Consider the following 19,704-nt stretch of genomic DNA (forward strand, 5'->3'; position numbering starts at 1 on the left):
CCTGGGAGGCGGCGGTTGCAGTGAGCCAAGATCGCACCATTGCACTCCAGTCTGGGCGACAGAGGAAGACTCCATCTCAAAAAAAAAAAAAGGGGGGGGGAGGGCTTCAATCATAGCTGCAATATTTCATTTGACAGAGTCAGATGGGGGAGTTAGATGCTTAAGCTTATCTTTGTACTTTTCTATGTCTTTGAAATATTTCATTAACATCCACACACATACAAAAATGGCAGGGGAGAGGTTAAGTGTTTCTAAATTCTAGTTTGGGATTTATAAATGGTTTCAAATACCAGTGTGCCTTACTTTACACAATGGAGAGGGTCTTAAAATTCTGTGTAAATTGAATCTCGTTGGCCCACCCAGTACATCTTAACACCACTGATGCTCTAGCTTCGTTTCTGATTGATTTTCCCTGGCAGAGGTACCAAATTCTTTGCTTTAAGTGTCAGGCTCTCTCTGTCAAGTAGTTAATGACCTATAAAGCACTTAAAACGTACTGGAGGAGATGCGATTTGGAGGCACCCTGCAGTGTATCCTCTCTTATTGTCGGTAATCACCCCTCATTTATTTGCTCTTATTGGTTTGGAATTTGCTATCAGGTTTTCCTAAAGCTGAGCCCACCAAGAATGGTCCAATTCTATGCGGGCCCAGATGGGTGCCTGGATTGGAACCTAGGGGCAGTGGGCAGCCAGTGTGGCCTCTTTCCTTATGAGCCCTTCGGCTTGGGTGCCCTGGTCATCTCTTGACCACACATTCAGCGGCTCTGCCACTTGCCAGCTGAGTGACCTTGAGCATTCAGTGACCCCCTCCAAGCTTCGCTTTCCTCCTCCACACTGCCCCAGAGCTGGTGCCTGCCCCTGGGCAACTGGAAAATGATTCCAGCCTGGTGAAGTCAGTGCTGAGAGTCGGAGAAGAGGCCCAAGGTCAGGGTGAGCATGGAGGTCATGACCGAGGCAAGCTCCAGGGTCAGAGGTCATAGGAAGCATCCCCAACGAGCACAAAATAGGGTGGGCCACTGACTGGGGGGCAGGAGAGCCTCTCAGAGAGGGGTCCAGCCTGGGAGGCAGAATAGGCTCTTCTAGGAGGGAAAGTTCTTCAGTTTCTTTCTTTCTTTCTTTCTTTCTTTCTTTCCTTGAGATGGAGTCTTGCTCTGTCGCCCAGGCTGGAGTGCAGTGGCGTGATCTTGCCTCATTGCAACCGCCATCTCCCAGGTTCAAGCGATTCTCCTGCCTCAGCCTCCTGAGTAGCTGGAACTACAGGCATGCACCACCACACCCGGCTAATTTTTGTATTTTTAGTAGAGAAAGGTTTCGTCATGTTGGCCAGGCTCGTCTCAAACTCCTGATCTCAGGTGATCCACCTGCCCTCAGCCTCCCAAAGTGCTGGGATTACAGGTGTAAGCCACCGTACCTGGCCTGTGTCTTCATTTTCTATGGCTCCTGTAACTAATCACCACAAACCTGGTGACTTAAAACAATACACGTTAGCCCTATTGAGAAGCCGGGAGAAAAAAGAAAGAAAAAAATTATATTTTAAAAACCCACAACACAACACACAATTTATTTTCTTACAGTTCTCAAGACCAGAAATTCAGGATCAGTTTCAACAGGCAGAAACCAGGGTGTTCACAGGGCCATGTTCCCTCCAGAGGCTTTGAGGAATATCTGTTTCCCTGCCCTCTCCTGCCTCTGGGGCTCCATTCCCCGGCTGTGGCGTCTTCTTCCATCTTCAAAACCAGTGGCGTAGCATCTTCAGACCTCTTTCTCTGCTTCCATCATCACACCACCTTCTGCCTTTGGTCTGTAATCTCCCTCTGCATCCCTCTTATAAGGGCATTTGTGATTGTAATGATCCAGGATAATCTCCTCATCTCCAGATCCTTAATCACATCTGCAGCACCTTTGCAATATAAGGTAACATTCACAGGTTCCAGGGATTAGGATGTGGACATCTTGGCGAGCGTGGGATTCTTCAGCCTACCACAGAAGGCCACCAACCAAAGTGGTTCAGATCATGGATTCTGAAGCCACTGCTGGGGTCTGAATCTCAACTGCACCATCTGCCAGCTAGGTGACCTTGGGCAAGTTGTTATAGCTCTCTGAGGCTCAGTTTCCTCATCTGCGAAATGGGATCAGTGCCTACTTACCACCACAGATAAAAACTCAGTAGGCATTTAACTGTCAGACAGGTAGAGGGAGTTTCATGTGCCAGAGCCTGGACCTTGAAAGAGGCCCCAGCAGGGCCCTTCTGTAGGAGGAAGGGAGGAAGGGCAGGAAGGGGGACGGGCAGGGCAGGTGGAGGAAGAAGCTGAACCATGTCCCAGGGAAGTGTGTGTGTGCTCTGTCCTAAGGGTAATGAACAGGGGACAACAGAAGGTGTTTAAGTAGGGCAAATTTTTTTTGGTTTATTTTTGGTTTGTGTTATTGAAATGTAATTCACATAAAATTTACCCTTTTAAAGTGTACAATTCAATGAATTTTAGCATATTCTTGAGGCTGTCTAACCATCACTGCTGTCGCATTCCAGAACATTTCCATTACCTCATGAAAAATCCCCATACCCATTAGCAGTTTTTTGGGTTTTTTGTTTGTTTGTTTTTTTGAGACGGAGTCTCGCTCTGTCGCCCAGGCTGGAGTGCAGTGGCGCGATCTCTGCTCACTGCAAGCCCCGCCTCCCGGGTTCACACCATTCTCCTGCCTCAGCCTCCCAAGTAGCTGGGACGACAGGTACCTGCCACCCGCGCCCGGCTAATGTTTTGTATTTTTAGTAGCGATGGGGTTTCACCGTGGTCTGGATCTCCTGACCTTGTGATCCACCCACCTCAGCCTCCCAAAGTGCTGGGATTACAGGCACGAGCCACTGCACCGGGCCCTGCCCAGCTAATTTTTTGTATTTTTAGTAGAGATGGAGTTTCACTGTGTTAGCCAGGATGGTCTCTATCTCCTGACCTCATGATCCGCCCACCTTGGCCTCCCAAAGTGTTGGGATTACAGGCGTGAGCCACCGTGCCCGGCCAGCAGTGGAGAGCAGTGGCACCGTGTCGGCTCACTGCAACCTCAGTCTCCTGGATTCAAGCAATTCTCCTGCCTCAGCCTCCTGAGTAGCTGGGATTACAGGCGCCCACCACCACACCCAGCTAAGTTTTATATTTGTAGTAGAGATAGGGTTTCACCATGTTGGCCAGGCTGGTCTCAAACTCCTGACCTCTGGTGATCCACCCACCTCGGCCTCCCAAAGTGCTAGGATTACAGGCGAGAGCCATCGTGCCTGGCCGTCTGGCTAATCTTTGTATTTTTAGTAGAGATAGGGTTTCACCTTGTTGGCCAGGCGTGGGCCACTGCGCCTGGCCCTCATTAGCAGTTCTAAAGCTCTCTGCAATCTTGAACTCCAGGCTTGAACCCAGGAAGAAGGCAGGGGTGTCTTGAGCGCCACAATGACCATCTATATTTCTGGAACTGGTCACTTGGCTGTGGGTCCTACCCTTATCCCTAAGACTCAGCTGCACAGACTTGTCCCAATGGGTCGGGAAGGACAGCAGCTCGCCTGGCTCCACACCCGTCACATGACATGCCAGGGTTCCCCACCCGTAAGGGGCAGGAGATTGTGGGGCTGCTGGAGGAAGCTGCGAGGGCATTTGAGGCTGAGTGCTGGCTAAGCAGCAATGGCTCATGCCGGTAATCCCAGAACTTGGGAGGCCAAGGTGGCAGGATCACCTGAGCTCAGGTGTTTGCAAACAGCCTGGGCAACATGGCAAAACCCAGTCTTTATGAAAAATACAAAAAATTAGCCAGATGTGATGGTGTGCACCTGTATCCCAGCTACTCGGGAGACTGAGGCAGAGGACCACTTGAGCCCAGGAGGTTGAGGCTGCAGTGAGCTGTAATCGTACCACCGCACTCCAGCCCAGATGACAGAGTGAGATCCTGTCTCAAAAAACAAACAAACAAAAAAAAAACAACAAAAAAAACACATTAAAAATTATTTTTGGAAAACATCCAATCAGTTAGAGAAAGAGGAAAAAGGAGCTTCTCCAGTGCTCCCCACACACCTCTGTCACCCACCCCTGGCCTGGCTCAGTTCTGCTGGGTACTTGGGGGAGTCCCAGGCCCCCAATGGTGAGAGGCATGTGGCCTAGCCTAGAGGCAGCTGCGGCAGGAGGGAGGCCATCTGGTGAGGCAAGAGGTAGCGGTCAGGACATTGCTGAGTCCGCTGAGGCATCCCCTGGCAGTCACAAGGGCTTCTGGGATCAATTAGCAGAACCACCCTAACAGGGCTCATGGCCCCTGACGCAGGCACGTGTCCTCGGAGCCTCTTGACAGCCTTGGCAGCCAGGAATCCAAGGGAGGTGGGGGAGGGGAATGCTGGCCTTTCCCCTGTGCCTGGCCTCGCCTCCAACAGCTCAGCACAGAGCCTCCCCAGCTCTTCCCATTAGGCAGAGGCTGTTGGCCTTCCAGAGCCTGCACTTTTCATTGCCTTGCTTCTCCTGGTGGTGTGGGTGCAGCAACAGTCTGTCTCAATTTTCACATACGTAAAATGGGTCACATACTAATTAAAGATCACTTCCTGGAAATCAAAAAGAAAAATTCTCCCTTTTCACTAAGAACAGGTGTTGAATCACCAGGGAAGGAAAAGACTCCTTTATGTTTTGAACAAACAGCTCCTAAGCCCCTACTGTGAGTCAGGCAAAGACAAAGAGAGACCAATGAGGTGTTTGCCATGCTTGGGAAACTCGGGAATTCTGGGGGGAGATGGATGTGTGTGAATTGATTCAGTTTGAAGAGGTCAAAGAAATAAGAGGATCGAGTAAACTGCTTGGTGTGGGAGGGGGCTTTAAGGAAGACTTCAGGGTGGAGGTAGCATTTTTATTTTTATTTTTTGAGACTGAGTCTTACCCTGTGGCTGATATCTGTGGTGTGTGCCACCACACCCAGCTAATTTTTGTATTTTTAGTAGAGATGGGGTTTTGCCATGTTGGCTAGGCTGGTCTCAAACTCCTGACCTCAGGTGATCCACCTGCCTTGGCCTCCCAAAGTGGTGGGATTGTAGGGGTGAGCCACTGTGCCTGGTTGGAGGTAGCATTTGAGCAGGAATTCCTCAGGCAAATAATAGGGTTCAGGGCCTCAGGGCAGGGAGAATGGTAGGAGCCCAGGCTCAGAAGTGGGGAGCTCAGCATCTTGGGGAACAGCAGACATGGATGGAAGCATGAATGGAGCTGGGGTGACTTTGGGCCAGCAGGAGTCAGTCAGAAATGAGCTAGTAGACTCCATGAAGATAGGACTGTCCATTACTTATTCCAGCTACAGCACTGGGCATGACACATAGTTGGAGCAACAAATGTTGTTAAAAAAATGAAGGGATGGCCAGCATGGTGGCTCACACCTGTAATCCCAGCAATTTGGGAGGCTGAGGCAGGCGAATCACTTGAGGTCGGGAGTTTGAGACCATCCTGGCCAACGTGGTGAAACCCTGTCTATACTAAAAATACAAAAAATTAGCCAGGCGTGGTGGCACACACCTGTGATCCCAGCTACTTGGGAAGCTGAGGAGCCGAGGCAGGAGAATTGCCTGAACCTGGGAGGCAGAGGTTGCAGTGAGAGGCAGAGGTTGCAGTGAGCCAAGATTGTGCCACTGCACTCCAGCCTGGGTGATAGGAGAGAAACCCTGTCTCAAAAAAAAAAAAAAAAAAAAAAAAAAAAAAAAAAAAAAAAAAAAAAAGCTGAGAGTGGTAGCTCACACCTGTAATCCCAGCATTTTGGGAGGCCAAGGTAGGTGGATCTCTTGAAGTCAAGAGTTTTAGACCAGTCTGGCCAATATGGTGAAACTCCATCTCTACTAAAAATACACAAAAAATTAGCTGAGTGTGGTGGCATGTGCCTGTAGTCCTAGCTACTCCGGAGGCTGGGGCAGAAGAACTGCTTGAACCCAGGAGGTGGAGATTGCAGTGTGCCTAGATCATACCACTGAACTCCAGCTTGGGCCTCACAGACAGACTCCATCTCAAAAAAAAAAAAAAAAAAAAAAAAGAGTGAAGGAGTGGTAAGAACCCTGAATGTGAGATGAAGGGGTTGAGCCCTGATCCTGTGGACAGTGGAAACCACTGTGAAGTTTGGTATAGGGTGTAAGGTAGGGGTCATGTAGAGGTTTGGCTCTCCCAGCACCAATTATTGAAAAGACTGTTACCCATTGAATGATGATGGCACCCTTGTTGGAAAGAATTGACCATTACCATAAGGTATGGCTGGCTTTTGAGAGAGGAATGATGTGGTCAGATACGTGCTATATAAAGATCAGGTGAGCCTTGTTTGGACTGGGAATGGCTGGGAGGAGGAGGGGTTGGAGGGAGGCTCTTATGGGTGGACTTGATGGCAGTGGGACAGAAGGGGCATCTGAGAAGAGACATCCCTGGATCAGCCCATGGCAGGGAGCAAGGTACAGGGCTATGTCCCAAGCCAAGGCCAGGATCTGGCCCACTTGGGCCTGTGGAGCTCACTGGGGGATGGAGATGGGGCAGGCAAGGGAGAGACAGAGAAAATGCCCCCACTCCTCAGCCCCTCAAGGTCCTCAAAGTGGTAAAATAAAACCCACTCCAGATACAGCCATTTGCAAAGTCAGTTTTCAGGTAATGAGAGGATTGTAAAGGCAAAACAATGCCAATTACAGCAGCATTATCCGGGATTATAAAGCTTCTAAGAGGCAGCTCACACCTCCAGGCATGCTGTGCCTGGGAATTTCCAGGGTAGACTTGGAATCAGAGCATCCAGGCTGCCAGGATCCAGGCCTCAGAGCGGGTGTGAGCTGCCGGGGAGGCCCAAAATCCCTGGGGCTCTATGGACCTGCCTCCATTTCCCCAAGGAGATAGAATACCGGGAGGCAGGAGGACCCCCCAACTTACACACACACAATTCTGAGAAATTGGATATGAGGAATGTGAGGCTGCCAGCACAACGCTGAAGGAAGTCTGTCCTTCCATGGGCTTCCCTAGTCCTGGGGCCACCACATCCCTCCATGATTCTTTCTGCCTCCTCCATCACCTCCCCCATCCGGCCTCGGGGACAGCAGGACTGCACACACACCAAAGCAGCCCAGCATTGCTTCTCCTGGGCTGTGTGACCTGCAGCCAGTCAGATTTTCTCTGAGTGGTAGCTTCTGCTTCAGTAAAATGGAGAGATCACCCCTGCCCACCATCACAGACTTATTTTCAGGATTAAATGAAATATTCTAGATAAAGAGTCTGAGGAATAGAAACCAGCCCAACCTCAGCGCCTGGCGATTTGGTGGTGACTGTTAGAACAGTGAACTTCTACACACTGGGCCCCAGGAATCCCTCCTCATTTCCCATAGAGAAAGTTTTGCAGACGTGTGTGTGCACAAGGATATTCCCTGCAGCCCCTTATGTGAGGTTGAAAAAATCATAAACAACTGAAAAGGCCTTCGATAGGGGCGTGATTAAATTACGATCCATCTGTCCTGCAGGATCCTTTGCTGTAATTGGAGTCTGGCAGCTCCTGCGTGCTGTCTCCGACAGATCCCACCACGTGGGGCTGCATCAGCAAAGCAAGTGCAAACAACACCTACAGAATGAATCCGTCGCTGCTGTTTGGAAGCCCACACGGCGCTCCAGATTTTACATGTTCACAGGTAGGCACCTAGATGCCATAAAAGCAGCGACGAAGAAAACACTCCCAAATGACCCAATCGGTTACTGCTGGGGAGGGGAGGGGTATGGAGGCTGGGAGGTGGCAGGTGCATCAGAGGGAGTTTCACTTTGCTGTAGTTTTAATGTTTCACTGCAACATATGCCTCTGTCACCCACATATGTCACCTCCAGACACACACAAAACACACGCGAACACCAAGTGCAGAGAGTCTGGCTTGACCCTTCTCAGTCAAGGCTGAGGCCATCATTCTGATCACAGGTCAGGGAAGGGAGACTGGGGAAGCCCCTCAGGTGGACAAATGACATCCCCTAGCATTGCGAGGAATGGAGTGACGCCACTCAGCCTGGCTGGACTGAGCCAACGGCCCACCTCTCCTGCAGAAGCTGTCTGCCAAGAAAACTATTGAGCTACATAAAAATCCATCCCTGAAATCCCAGAGGCATCTTTAGAATGGAGCATGGCCTTTAAATTAAAATGTGCTTAAAAAAAAAAAACAAGAAGAAGAAGAAAAAGGAAAAGCAGGTTTTGCCCGTAACTTGAGTTCTTTGAGTTCAGGTTTGTGAGAGTGGGTGGCAAGAGCACTGCCTACCCTGGCCGAAGCCACCAGGCTCAGGTCCTGCAATATTGGCTGAAAGGGAACCCCAGCCCCACTGGGTTCAGCGTAGCACTGGCACATGTTCCCATGGAAACTCTGCTGCCAGAATCCTCTGGAAATGTTTGCTGAGGAGGGGCCACCGCTTACCACACCCACTTCAAGTTCTGAACTGGTGGTAGAGGCTGGGCACAGACTGACCTCCAGACGAAGTCCATGGGCCCTCTGCTAGGGTGGCACCAGACTTCCCTGGTCCTACAGGACAGCCAGTGGCCTCCTAGCTTGGTTCTGGGCCTCTGCCTGCAAGCACACATGGCAAGGAGGGCTTCAGCAGGCTCGCAGAACAGAGTGGCAAGGCCCCTGCTCCCAGAGGCTGGTTTCCCAGGATGATTTTCTCAAGCAAGTGCTGATAGAGCAGAAGCCAAGTGGTGGGGGCAGGGCAGGGGGTGTTGGAGGCTGAAACCCACTAAAGGGGTCAATTTCCTAGAGGCGGGCAGGGAAGCCTAGGGGGGCCAGACATGGCTGAGATGTTTCTGCAGAGGGGAGGTTGGGAAGACCTAGGAAGGCAGGGCAGGCTGGGCCCAGAGAGATGGCGGGAAATCCCACTAGGCCAGGGGCCAGTGGGCGAAGGGAAGCATCAGCTGAGAGCCAGAGACATGGCTGCCCTGCCGGAAGGGGAAGGGGCCTGCAAGGCTGCCTGGGGCTTCCCTTCCCCGCCCTAACCCCAGTCCCCACCGAGGACTGCTCACATCCGCCGGTCCTGGAAGGTCCACAGCTCCCCTTCACCTGGGCCTCACCGACTCCACTCAAGCCACCCCTGCCCTTAGCTTTTCCCCTCCAGGCCCATTCACTCAGCTCCTGCTAAGCCAGCACCCTCCTCCCCTCACTTCTCTGCTTAACTTGCCCCCACTCCCAGCTCTGGGCAGCCCTGGCCTGTCCACCTGATCATGCTATCCCGTAGGCACTCCTTGAAGGCATGGCTGCAGAGAGCCCAGGGACCCAGCTCCCAGGGAGGCCTGCCTCTCACTTAGACCCCTCTGTACTGCCCCAGCAGCCTATATCTTCTGAGGGATGAATCTTGAAGGAAATGCACACCCACTGAGCTTCTGCCTGAGCCAGGGAGTCCCCATCTGTCCTTTCTGAGACACTGAGTGGCGTTTTTGTTTATTTGTTTTTTGCTTTGGACAGAGCATGCTCTGTCACCCAGGCTGGTGTGCAGTGGTGCCACCTTGGCTCACTGCAACCTCTGCCTCCCAGGTTTAAGCGATTCTCCTGCCTTAGCCTCCCGAGTAGCTGGGACTACAGGTGCATGCCACCACACCAGGCCAATTTTTGTATTTTATAGTAGAGATGGGGTTTCGCCACGTTGGCCAGGCTGGTCTCGAACTCCTGGCCTGAAGTGATCCACCCGCCTCGGCCTCCCAAAGTGCTGGGATTACAGGCATGAGCCACCAAGCCCGGCCTAAGCTGTCCTAACTGTCACTGCAAACTGAGGCTTAGGTGGCCAGTGACTCGCCCAAATCCACAAGTCCACAAGTCCACCTGTGAGAGGTGGAGCAGGGATTCAAGGGAGGCCCTGGGGCCACCCAGCCTGCGTGGCTCTCAAAAGCAATTTTCTTCTCTTCCCTCCTCCACCCATTCATAGCGGAAAGCAAGCCTGTACCCCAGGAGCTTCCATTCATGCCCTCTCGGTTCTTCCTCCTCCCGCCTGCCCCATGCACCTCCCACCCTGAAGTTCCCTGCCACCCCTCACCCTGCCCCAGCTTGTCTCTGCAGGCTCTCAGTCCTGGGGCTGGGAGCTGGGGAACAGGTGCTGAGTCCTCTTTGTCGCCCACAGAAGTCTCAGAACATTCTTACCCCATCCTCCCTTGGGTCAAAGCCCTTTAGGGTCCCGTCCTTCCACGCTGTGCCCTCCTCCTCCTCCTCCTCCTAGCCTCTCTCCTTGCTCACTGAAGACTTCAGCACCCACTGCCTCCCAGCCTTGCCCTGAACCAAGCACAGACGACCACCACGCTGGCAATGTCTATGTCCACCAGAGGGGTGATGAGTCAGCCCCAAGAACCTCCTAGGCCACAGGAAGGAGTTGGAATTTTATTCCAAGTGAGGTAAAAACCATGCAAGGTATGGAGCAGGGGAGGGCCAAAGCCAGGTGTGGGTTTAATCGGGATCTGTCGGGGTCAGGGCAGCCACAGGGAGGCCGTGTTTATGATGCCTGGGCCAGGGCACGGTGGTAAAGTTCAACCCAGGCTCCCCTCCCTACCCCTGAAAAAGACCGGAAAATGCTGAGTCCTAGCCAGAGGATCCAGGGTCCAGAAGCTGAGGTCAGAGAGGCCCAGGAGGTGGGGGAGGCAGGCCCAGTGAGGTGGCGCTCTCCTGGTCTTGCTGGCTTCAGTATTCCCAGGGGAGCTCACTGCATCCTGAGCGGCATTGTCCCCCATTGCTCTGACCCTTGCCCCTGCCTCAGGCTGGTGGAGCCAGGAGCCTGGGAGACCCCTGTGCACACCTGGCAGCTTCACGTCCCCAAACAGGCCTGGAGTTCATTCAAATCCAGCCTCTGGGAGCAGGGGCCTTGCCACTCGGTGATGTGAGCCTGCAAAAGCCCTCCTTGCCGTGTGTGCTTGCAGGCGGGGGCCCAGAACCAAGCTGGGAGGTCACTGACTGTCCTGTGGGACCAGAGAAGTCTGGTGCCACCCTAGCAGGCCCAGGGACTTCTTCTGGGCCAGTCTGTGCCCAGCCTCTACCACCAGCTTTCCCTTCTCTGCAGGGAGGGGCGTGACCTGCAGAACCAAAGGTGCCTCTGTGAGCCAGTAGCCCAGTGCTGCTTGGGGGCAGGGCCAGGGCCTGTGCCTTGAAGTTCCCTGCCACCCTCCCTGGGCACATTTGGGGTTGGGGCAGCCCACACGGTGGGATGGGAGGATTGACCTGCCCATTTCACAAATGAGCAAAGGTGGGAGAACTCAGGGAGACATGGGGGAGCGGAGGGAGGAAGCAGAGCCTAACAGCCTGGGACCATCCGGACCCCAGCCACTGCTTGCCTGTGGATGCGTTTCTGGGCACAGTGCAGGGCTGCTGTGAGGAGGAAGTGAGGGTGACATGGGCACTCAGAACAGCAGAAATGGCTCAGGGCCAGGCACTAGGGAGCCACTGTCACCATGGGGCCGGAGCTTCTGCCTCAGAGGGACCTTCCGGCTGCCCTTGAGGGTCCCAGCACCAAATCCCACAGTTGGACCACTTGGGACCTCAATCCACAGGGGGCCAGAGCTGGGGCCTATGGCAGATAAAGACAGAGCAGGAGGACTGGATGAAGCCACAGGTGGTGGGCACAGGATAGGCCAGACAGAAGGGACTTTGGGGGACTGCACGTTGGGTAGAAGGAGGGACAGCTGAGGTCCTGCAGTGGGGCAGGCCTGGAGCAGAGGGTGACCAAGGAGATGACACAGTGCGCATACAGGGCCAGACCAATGGGAGCAGGGACCCTTGGGGGAGGGGGAACTTCAGGCCATTCATTCAGCTCCTGTTTAGCCAGCACCCTGCTCCCTTCATCCATCCCTCTGCCCTCATCCCAAACATGCCATAATCTCCTTCCTCACCGGCTTGTACCCAAGCCCTCTCTGCCCCCAGCCTGCTGACCACCTCTCAGCCATGTCCTGGGCCTCCAGATCTATCCCTGATCCCAGTCTTGCCTCTGTGGGGTCCATCATCCTTGTCTGTCCCCCAGACCTCCCACGCCAGCCCCTGCTCCCACCCTGCCTGGCTGCCTCGTGCCTCTGGCCCAGCTGGGCAGGTAGGGGTTTGCATAGCTGCTTCCCCAGCTCCTCCACACCTCAGCTCCCCACACAGCGCTGCTAAGGGGCCCTTGCAGGGACCTCCCTCAGCTCAGAGGCTGCCCTGCTGGCTGAGGTGCCAGCTCTCTGGTGCCAAGAGAGCATGCTGCTCTGTAAGCGTGAGGCAGTGAGCAGGGCTCTGGGCAAGAGTGGCATCCAGGAAAGCCCTTGAAGACTGAGGGACACTTTGCTGGTTGGGCCAGGGAAGAAGGGCCTGCCTGGCAGAAGGAACAGCCTGGGCAAAGGCCGCAAGATGTGAAAGCCTTGGCGGCTGGGGCATAGAATGGGGGCAGTGGGGCATGCCAAGGCGGGAAGGGCCTTGAATGTGAGATGATGGGGTACCCCTGGTGGCCTTACTCCCAACTCAGGTCAAGTCCTTTGGTGGCAGGGGCTGCCCTGTCCTCTGACCCAGAGCAAGCTCTATGGGCAGTGGAGCCCATCCTAGAGATTTTCATAGACCAGGTTAAGTTCGCCATCATCTTTGAATCTATGCAGTCTCTCCTGGATAGAAAAGAAGAAAGGGAGGGAGGGAGAGAAAGAGAGAGAATGACCATTAGGTAGGAAAAGAATGAACTTGCACTAATTTAGTTTTAGCCAGAGGGCAACAGATTACTTCCTGTGTAGCTTTGATGGGGGGCCTGCCCTCTGTCTCCAAACCCACCTCCCCAGCCTCTTCCCCCACCACGCTTCCCACCCCTGCTCACTGCCCTCCATCCACATGGGTCTGCCCTTCCAGCCTCAGAGCTTCCCCCACAGCTCTGCCCTCTGCCTTCTGCCCTCTGTGTGGGATGCACCTCCTCCCAAAGACACATCTGTTCCATGACTGCCTCCTACTCATCCTGCCTGCGGGCTCATCGCAGGGTCCGAGGGACCCCCTCCCTCCCTGTCCTGGCTGGTCCCTCCCAGAAGACCACCCCTCACAACAGGGCTACAAATGCCTCTGTGTGTCCATGGGGTCAGTGACCTGTTCCTGCAGACTATGGCTCCCAGAGTGCAGGGACATGCTTAGCTCTCCTGTCCAGCACCCTGGGGCCTGGCACAGGGTGGGCACTGCCTGAGATGGCCCAGGTATCCCTGGAGATCCCAGGGTCGGGGAAGCCCTGCTTTCACTCAGGGTCTAGTTGATGGCTGAGTATAGAAAGGGCTTTGAGAATAGGCGATTTAACAAACAGTGCCGGCCTGGGCCAGAGAAGGCCAAGTGCCAGCCGCCCACACCCCCTGATGGATGCTCCAAGAGGCCTGTGGGCTCCTGTTCTGGCTGAACAACACCTCACACTTCACAGTGCTGAAAGCCCTGGTGCAGATGTTATTCAGCTTGGAACACGTTTGAATTCAGGGGCAGTTGGTATTGCAGGAAATCATTGCTCATCCACTTTACAGATGAGCAAACAGGTTTAAGAGAGAAAGTATGTGCCTGGTGTGGTGGGCCTGTTAATCCTACCTTTAATCCCAGCACTTTGGAAGCCTGAGGCAGGTGAATCACAAGGTCAGGAGTTCGAGACCAGCCTGGCCAACACGGTGAAACCCTGTCTGTACTAAAAACACAAAAAATTATCTGGGTATAGTGCTGGGCACCTGTAATCCCAGCTACTCAGGGGGCTAAGGCAGGAGACTTGCTTGAACCCGAGAAGCAGAGGTTGCAGTTAGCTGAGATCCCGCCACTGCCCTCCGGCCTGGGTGACAGAGCAAGACTCTGTCTCAAAAAAAAAAAAAAAAAAAAAAAAAAAAAAGAGAGAGAGGAGAGAAAATATGATTGGATAATATGCCTGAGGCCCTATCATGACAATCACAGAGCCCTGACCAGGCCAGCCCAGCTTCTCCTAGCTCACACTCTAACTCCAGACGCTAGCCAACACCAACCTGGGGGCAGCTGGCAGCCTAACACCCCTGTCTGATTGGCCAGTGTGGACACTGTGCCCAGTGGTAGTTACAATAGCTCACAGTGCATGGGCACAGCTTCCAGGCAGCTCTCTCAGTACAACATTCTACCCTCACTGAACATCTATGAGGTAGGTACTGTTAGGTTGCTCAGTCTGCACACAAGGAGATTCAGACACAGAGAAGTCAGACACCTCGACTAGGGCTGCACAGTGGCTAAGGGACAGAGCAGAAACTCAGGCCCACCAGTCCTCCTAACCAGCAGGCCAGCTGCCACCCAGAGAGGGCTGGGATTCCACAGCAGGTGGCTCACTTCCATGTCCCATTTGCCCCCCGCCCCCACTTCACCGGTGACGGGAGGGTCAGATGGAGTGAGAAGCCAGGTGTGGGGTCCCAGCGCCTGCGTACCTGGGAGAGGGGGCTCTGCTTGGCGGTGGGTGGGCGGCCATCCTCACTCTCGATGCAGGCATAGACCTCGGTCTCGCGGCGCTGCAGAGCCTGCAGGAGACGGGGTGCCAAGATCAGGGGCAAGTGTGCAGAGGGGCAGTCCCCAGCCCCAGCAGCCGGCCCCCTGCCTGTTACACACCCCACCGTGGGACCCCAGGCGAGGGCAAAGCCCAGCCACATCTTTTCACCTGCCACCCCCTTTCCCAGAATCACCTTCCCCTTCCCTGCCTGTACAGGGCTGATCCCTTTCTGTTCTCAGCCACCTCCCTAATCCCCCTTAAGGTCCTCCAGTAAAGCCTTGTGTTCCACCTGGAGGGTTCTATCCAGGCTTCCACCTGGCTGGCAAGAGGAAGGGCCAGGCCTCCTCCTGCTGTCCCTAGGCTCTTAAGGGCCTTGCAGCCAGCAGCCTCCTGCATGATAACTGTGGCCACTGCTCCAACAGGACGCCCCCATGACCTCTGCCTTTACCCCCCTGTTCAAAGCCCCGGCCCCTGTGAGGGTCCTCCCACCCACCCGCACCCTCCAGTTCTCCCCAACCCCCACCCTAGCCTGTATTCAAGGATAACCCAGGCACCCACTGGGGTCACACTCCCTGGCCATCGAGCGTGTGCCCTGCTGGGGGATTCCAGAGTCCAGTTCTGGTTCTCAGCACACCCCTCATCCCCCTTGCCTGTCAATTTCCTTTCATGTCCCTCAGCCACACCTCCCGGGCCACCTGGGCTGCCATCATCACCCATATGCGCCTCCCTGGAGGTGTCAAGCTCCTGCCACCCACTCTCTGACCACAGGCCCCCCAAAGCCCAAGCCTCCTCCCAGGAAGCCCGGGTGAGTGTCGAGCTCAGCTGGGCTTGGAGGCCCTGCCCCTGGCCTCATGGCTCCTGCACTGGGTCATGTCAGAGTCCTACTCCCATCAGCATCTCACCAGACTGGCAACCCCTTGAGGGCAGGGACTATGCCTAGTCTATCTCTAGGTTTCTGATTATACAGCTGTGCCTGGCACAAAGGGAGCAGCACCAGATGAACTACGGTGAGGGGGCTTCCCCATCACTCGGTTGTGTCCTAGGCCCACTCACTCTTGGCCCAGCTAAGAGAGGCCTAGCCAGGGACCTCAAGATGGTAGAAAGAACTGGGACTTTAAAGTTAGACAAGAGTAGGTTCGAATCTCGGCTCTGACTTCTGACAGTCTTAACCTCTCCATGCCTCAATTTCCACGTCTGTAAGATGGGAATAATCACATCTATTTTGCAGGTTCAATGCATGATTAAATGAGATATTGTGCACAAAGGGCCACGCACATAGTCAGGGAAGTAGTACGTGCTTAATAAGCTGCTGTTGAATGGTCAAGAGAGGCATGATGCCTGCCCACCTCCCCTCTCTGGGATCACAAACCAGACCCTCCCTCAGAACCTGTTGGGCTTCAGAGCAGAGCTCACCAACAGCCTAAGCAAGAGCAGAAGCTTTTCCTTTCTGAGTGTACGTGTCATATGGATGCCGGCTGGTTGCCAAGGAGGCGGTTTCCCTGGCAACAGGCAAGCAGGGGTTGCTGAGGCAGGCTGGAGAGACAGGTGGTGCTCAGAGGCAGGAGGAGGGCGGGAGGCGGGAGGGAAGGAGGGAGGGAGGCAGGCGCCAAGAGGCAGCTGGGCATGAAAATCCAAGTAATAAACCATTTGGCGCTTGGGAGACCCTCACTTCAAGGGCATCAGACACGGGGATGGTGGGGCGGACCTGGGGACGAGTTCAAGGGGTCTCTGAGCCAGAAACAGGCTGGGTCTGGGGAGAGGGGCTTCCAACCTGCTTCCCTGTAGGAAAGGGACCAGGGCTGCCCCAGGAAGAAGCCTCATTTCCAGTGGAGAGAAACTTCCAAGGCCTGCCCTGCCTTGTGCAGCTTTCGTGCCTGCCCGGAGCACCAGCCACGGCCTGGCACCCAGGTGGGAACATTCCTCTGTGGTCCTGTGCTCCCAACCCTCCACCCACCCAGGCCCAGACCCCTTCGAGGTCTCACAGATCTGACAGTCTCTCTGAGCTGGATGATTCTGGTCACAGAGAGAAGGGAGGGGAGCACCCTCCTTGCCCATGTCTCGGCAGGGGAGCAGATCTGGGGTTCCCTCTCCCTCCTGTCCAGCTCAGCCGGGCTGCCCAGAACATATGAGCCCAGAGAGGGCAGGCGATGCAGGACCAGAGAAGACTAGCCTGCCCTGGGATGCTGCAGGCCCCCAACCCATACAGTGGGGCAGTCGGGGAATAGGCAAGTGGGCGGTGGTGCAGTGGGCAGGGCAGGAGCAGCTGCGGGGCTGAGGGCAAGGGAGGCTGTGGAGGTGGCCACCAATTAGCAGCTGCTGAGTGAGGCCTTTGACAAGTCCTGACTGCTGGAGTGCATTTATATGCAGGGTATGACCTGCATCACCAGACTGTGAAATGCAGGGTGCAGCCTTGGCAACAGGACACCCTTTGAGCCCCTGAAACATCCCCTCCTGGCCCTCCCTTAGGTATATCTGCTGGGAGATTGCACAGGCCTTGGAGTGGGCCACTTGTGGGGCTGGGGCTGGGCTGGGCTGGGCTGGGGGGTTGGGGCTAGAAGCTGGGCTGGGCTGGGCTGGGTGTTGGGGCCTGGGGGCTGGGCTGGGCTGTGGCTGGGCTGGGTGTTGGGGCCTGGGAGCTGGGCTGGGCTAGGCTAGGTTGGGTGTGGGGCCTGGGGGCTGGGCTGGGCTGTGGCTGTTTGTATGGGATCCAGGCCCTCCAGGCCCTTTGCCTCCTGCTGCCCAGTGGGCAATGGTGCCGACCCCAGTGGCCATCCAAATGGCAGAGGCGTGAAGTCAATGCCGAGGCCTTCCTCCAAGCAGGCTGAGGCTAGAGCTGAAGTTAGCGTCCCTGGACCTAGACCTAGTCTGAGAGTCCCGGACATTGGGGGTGATGGGTGAGATTTGGGGGTGTTGCTCGGGAAGGAGCACACTCCGTGGAGAAGCAATTCAGCTCTAGACCAGGCACTGACAATGGGGAGCCCCTAAAGGCCTTCCTCACCAGGCATCAGAGTCGTGTGTCAGAAAGGTCCCTCCGGGGGCAGCTCGGAGCAGGAACAGGAGCAGGAGGGACTGGAAGCTGACAGCAAGATCAAGGATGCTGGGCCAGGCTGGGCTGGGACAGAGTCGCCAGGCGGGTGGGGGGTCTGAGTACTGCTGCTAAAGGAGGATACAGATCACATCCTGATGCCTCACATTTGCTACTGTCTCCCCTTCCCTGTGCTGGACCCCGTGGAACCCCGGACACTGTGGGAGGTAAGAACAGGCTTCTGCCCATCATATAAGAGGTGACCCCTGAGCACCTACTGTGTGCTGGGCGCCAGGAGGCTCCAGATTGACAATAATCACAGTAAAAGGTGGCCATGAAGGCACTGGAGAGACTCAGAGGAGGAAGATAGGGAGGTTGGGATGGGACAGGAAAGAGGGGAGGTTGCAATTTTGAAAGGGAAGTCAGGAAAAGGCTGCACTGAAAGGTCCCATTAGGGCAGAAAGCTGAAAGAACAAGGGAGCGGGCCGGGCGTGGTGGCTCACGCCTGTAATCCCCAGCACTTTGGGAGGCTGAGGTCAGGAGTTCGAGACCAGCCTGGCCAACATGGTGAAACCCCGTCTTTACTAAAAATAAAAAAATTGGCTGGGTGTGGTGGTGGACGCCTGTAGTCCCAGCTACTTGGGAGGCTGAGGCAGGAGAATCGCTTGAACCCAGGAGGTGGAGGTTGCAGTGAGCCAAGATTGTGCCACTGCACTCCAGCCTGGGCAACAGAACAAGACTCTGTCTCAAAATAAATAAATAAATAAATAAATAAATAATGTTTTTCATGAGGTCTCACTATGTGGCCCAGCTGGTCTTGAACTCCTGGGTTCAAGTGCTCTTTCTACCACAACCTCCCGATTAGCTGGGATTATAGGTGCATACCACCACATCTGGTCCTTACTGATTTTTTTGGTCTGTTTTCTCAATTTGTAACAGAAGTTAGTTAAAATCTGCCAGTATGATTGTGGATTTGTCTATTTCTCCTTTTAATTATGTCAGTTCTTGCTTTTTATTCATGTGGAAGAGTACTCATGGCATATTATGACATGGAAAAAAAAAGCGGTACTACTTCTATTTGTTTTTTTAAAAAACTTGACCTATTCTTTGGGAGGCCGAGGTGGGCGAATCTCACCTGAGGTCACCAGTTCAACCTAGCCAATATGACGAAACCCCGTCTCTACTAAAAATACAAAAGTTAGCCAGGCGTGGGGGTGCACGCCTGCAGTATCAGCTACTTGGGAGCCTGAGGCAGGAGAATCACTTGAACCCGGCAGACAGAAGTTCAGTGAGCCGAGATCATGCCACTGCACTTCAGCCTGGGTGACAGAGCGAGACTCTGTCTCAAAATAAATAAAAATAAATAAAATGAATTTAAAAATAAAAGAAAAAACTTGACATATTAAAAGCATGAATTCGGGGTGGGTCAGACAGACCCACCAAAACCCCCATCCGAGCCTTGTCCTTTTGCTTACTGGGTCTGCTACTTACACTTTCTGAGTCTTAGTTCCATAATCTGCAAAATAGGGTGAACAGTGCAGTACTGGTTTACAGCTTGCAAACATGCTATGATTTCTTCCATCCGAAATTCCCTGAGCCCGCATCCCCCTCCAGCTCCCTGCCGTTTCTCCACAGCACCTTAGAACAGAGTTCCTCCAGCGTTGACAGGGCCCTCTCACCTTCGGCCCCTCTCCCTCTCCTTTCTGTTTCTCTCTATAGGCTTGCAGCCCTCCTCTTTGCCAGAACCTTCCTTCTCAGGGTCACCATTGACTCCACATTGTTAAACCAATGGATGGTTCTCGGCCCTCACCTTCCCTGATGAATCAGCAGCATCGACACCCTTGAGCTCTCCCTCCTCCTCAACACACTTTCTTCACTTGCTTCCAGAATATTCCACACTCTCCTGATCCTCCCCTGCCTCACCACCACACCTCCTCAGTCCCTTTCATTTGTTCCTCTTCCAGAACCAGTGGAACCCTGAACTGTAAAGATTGGAGTAAAGGCCGGGCGCGGTGGCTCAAGCCTGTAATCCCAGCACTTTGGGAGGCCGAGACGGGCGGATCACGAGGTCGGGAGATCGAGACCATCCTGGCTAACACGGTGAAACCCCGTCTCTACTAAAAATACAAAAAACTAGCCGGGCGAGGTGGCGGGCGCCTGTAGTCCCAGCTACTCCGGAGGCTGAGGCAGGAGAATGGTGTAAACCCGGGAGGCGGAGCTTGCAGTGAGCGGAGATCCGGCCACTGCACTCCAGCCTGGG

The 19,704-nt window shown here is 54.4% G+C and overlaps 1 protein-coding gene across 1 annotated transcript in view; it reads right to left on the minus strand.

Annotated features, from left to right (window-relative positions):
- Positions 1 to 10,327: 10,327 nt before the first annotated feature.
- Positions 10,328 to 19,704, minus strand: part of NFAM1 (NFAT activating protein with ITAM motif 1) — a 50,083-nt gene continuing 40,706 nt past the window's right edge. The window contains exons 5-6 of the mRNA XM_017894134.1: positions 14,361 to 14,450; positions 10,328 to 12,575 (exon numbers count right to left, since the gene is read on the minus strand). Of these exons, the coding sequence (XP_017749623.1) occupies positions 12,516 to 12,575; positions 14,361 to 14,450 (150 nt within the window). The 3' untranslated portion in view covers positions 10,328 to 12,515. The remainder of the gene's footprint in view (positions 12,576 to 14,360; positions 14,451 to 19,704) is intronic.

This window comes from Rhinopithecus bieti, unplaced genomic scaffold, assembly GCF_001698545.2.
Source record: "Rhinopithecus bieti isolate Rb0 unplaced genomic scaffold, ASM169854v2 scaffold_25304, whole genome shotgun sequence".
In the NCBI taxonomy this organism is placed as follows: domain Eukaryota; kingdom Metazoa; phylum Chordata; class Mammalia; order Primates; family Cercopithecidae; genus Rhinopithecus; species Rhinopithecus bieti.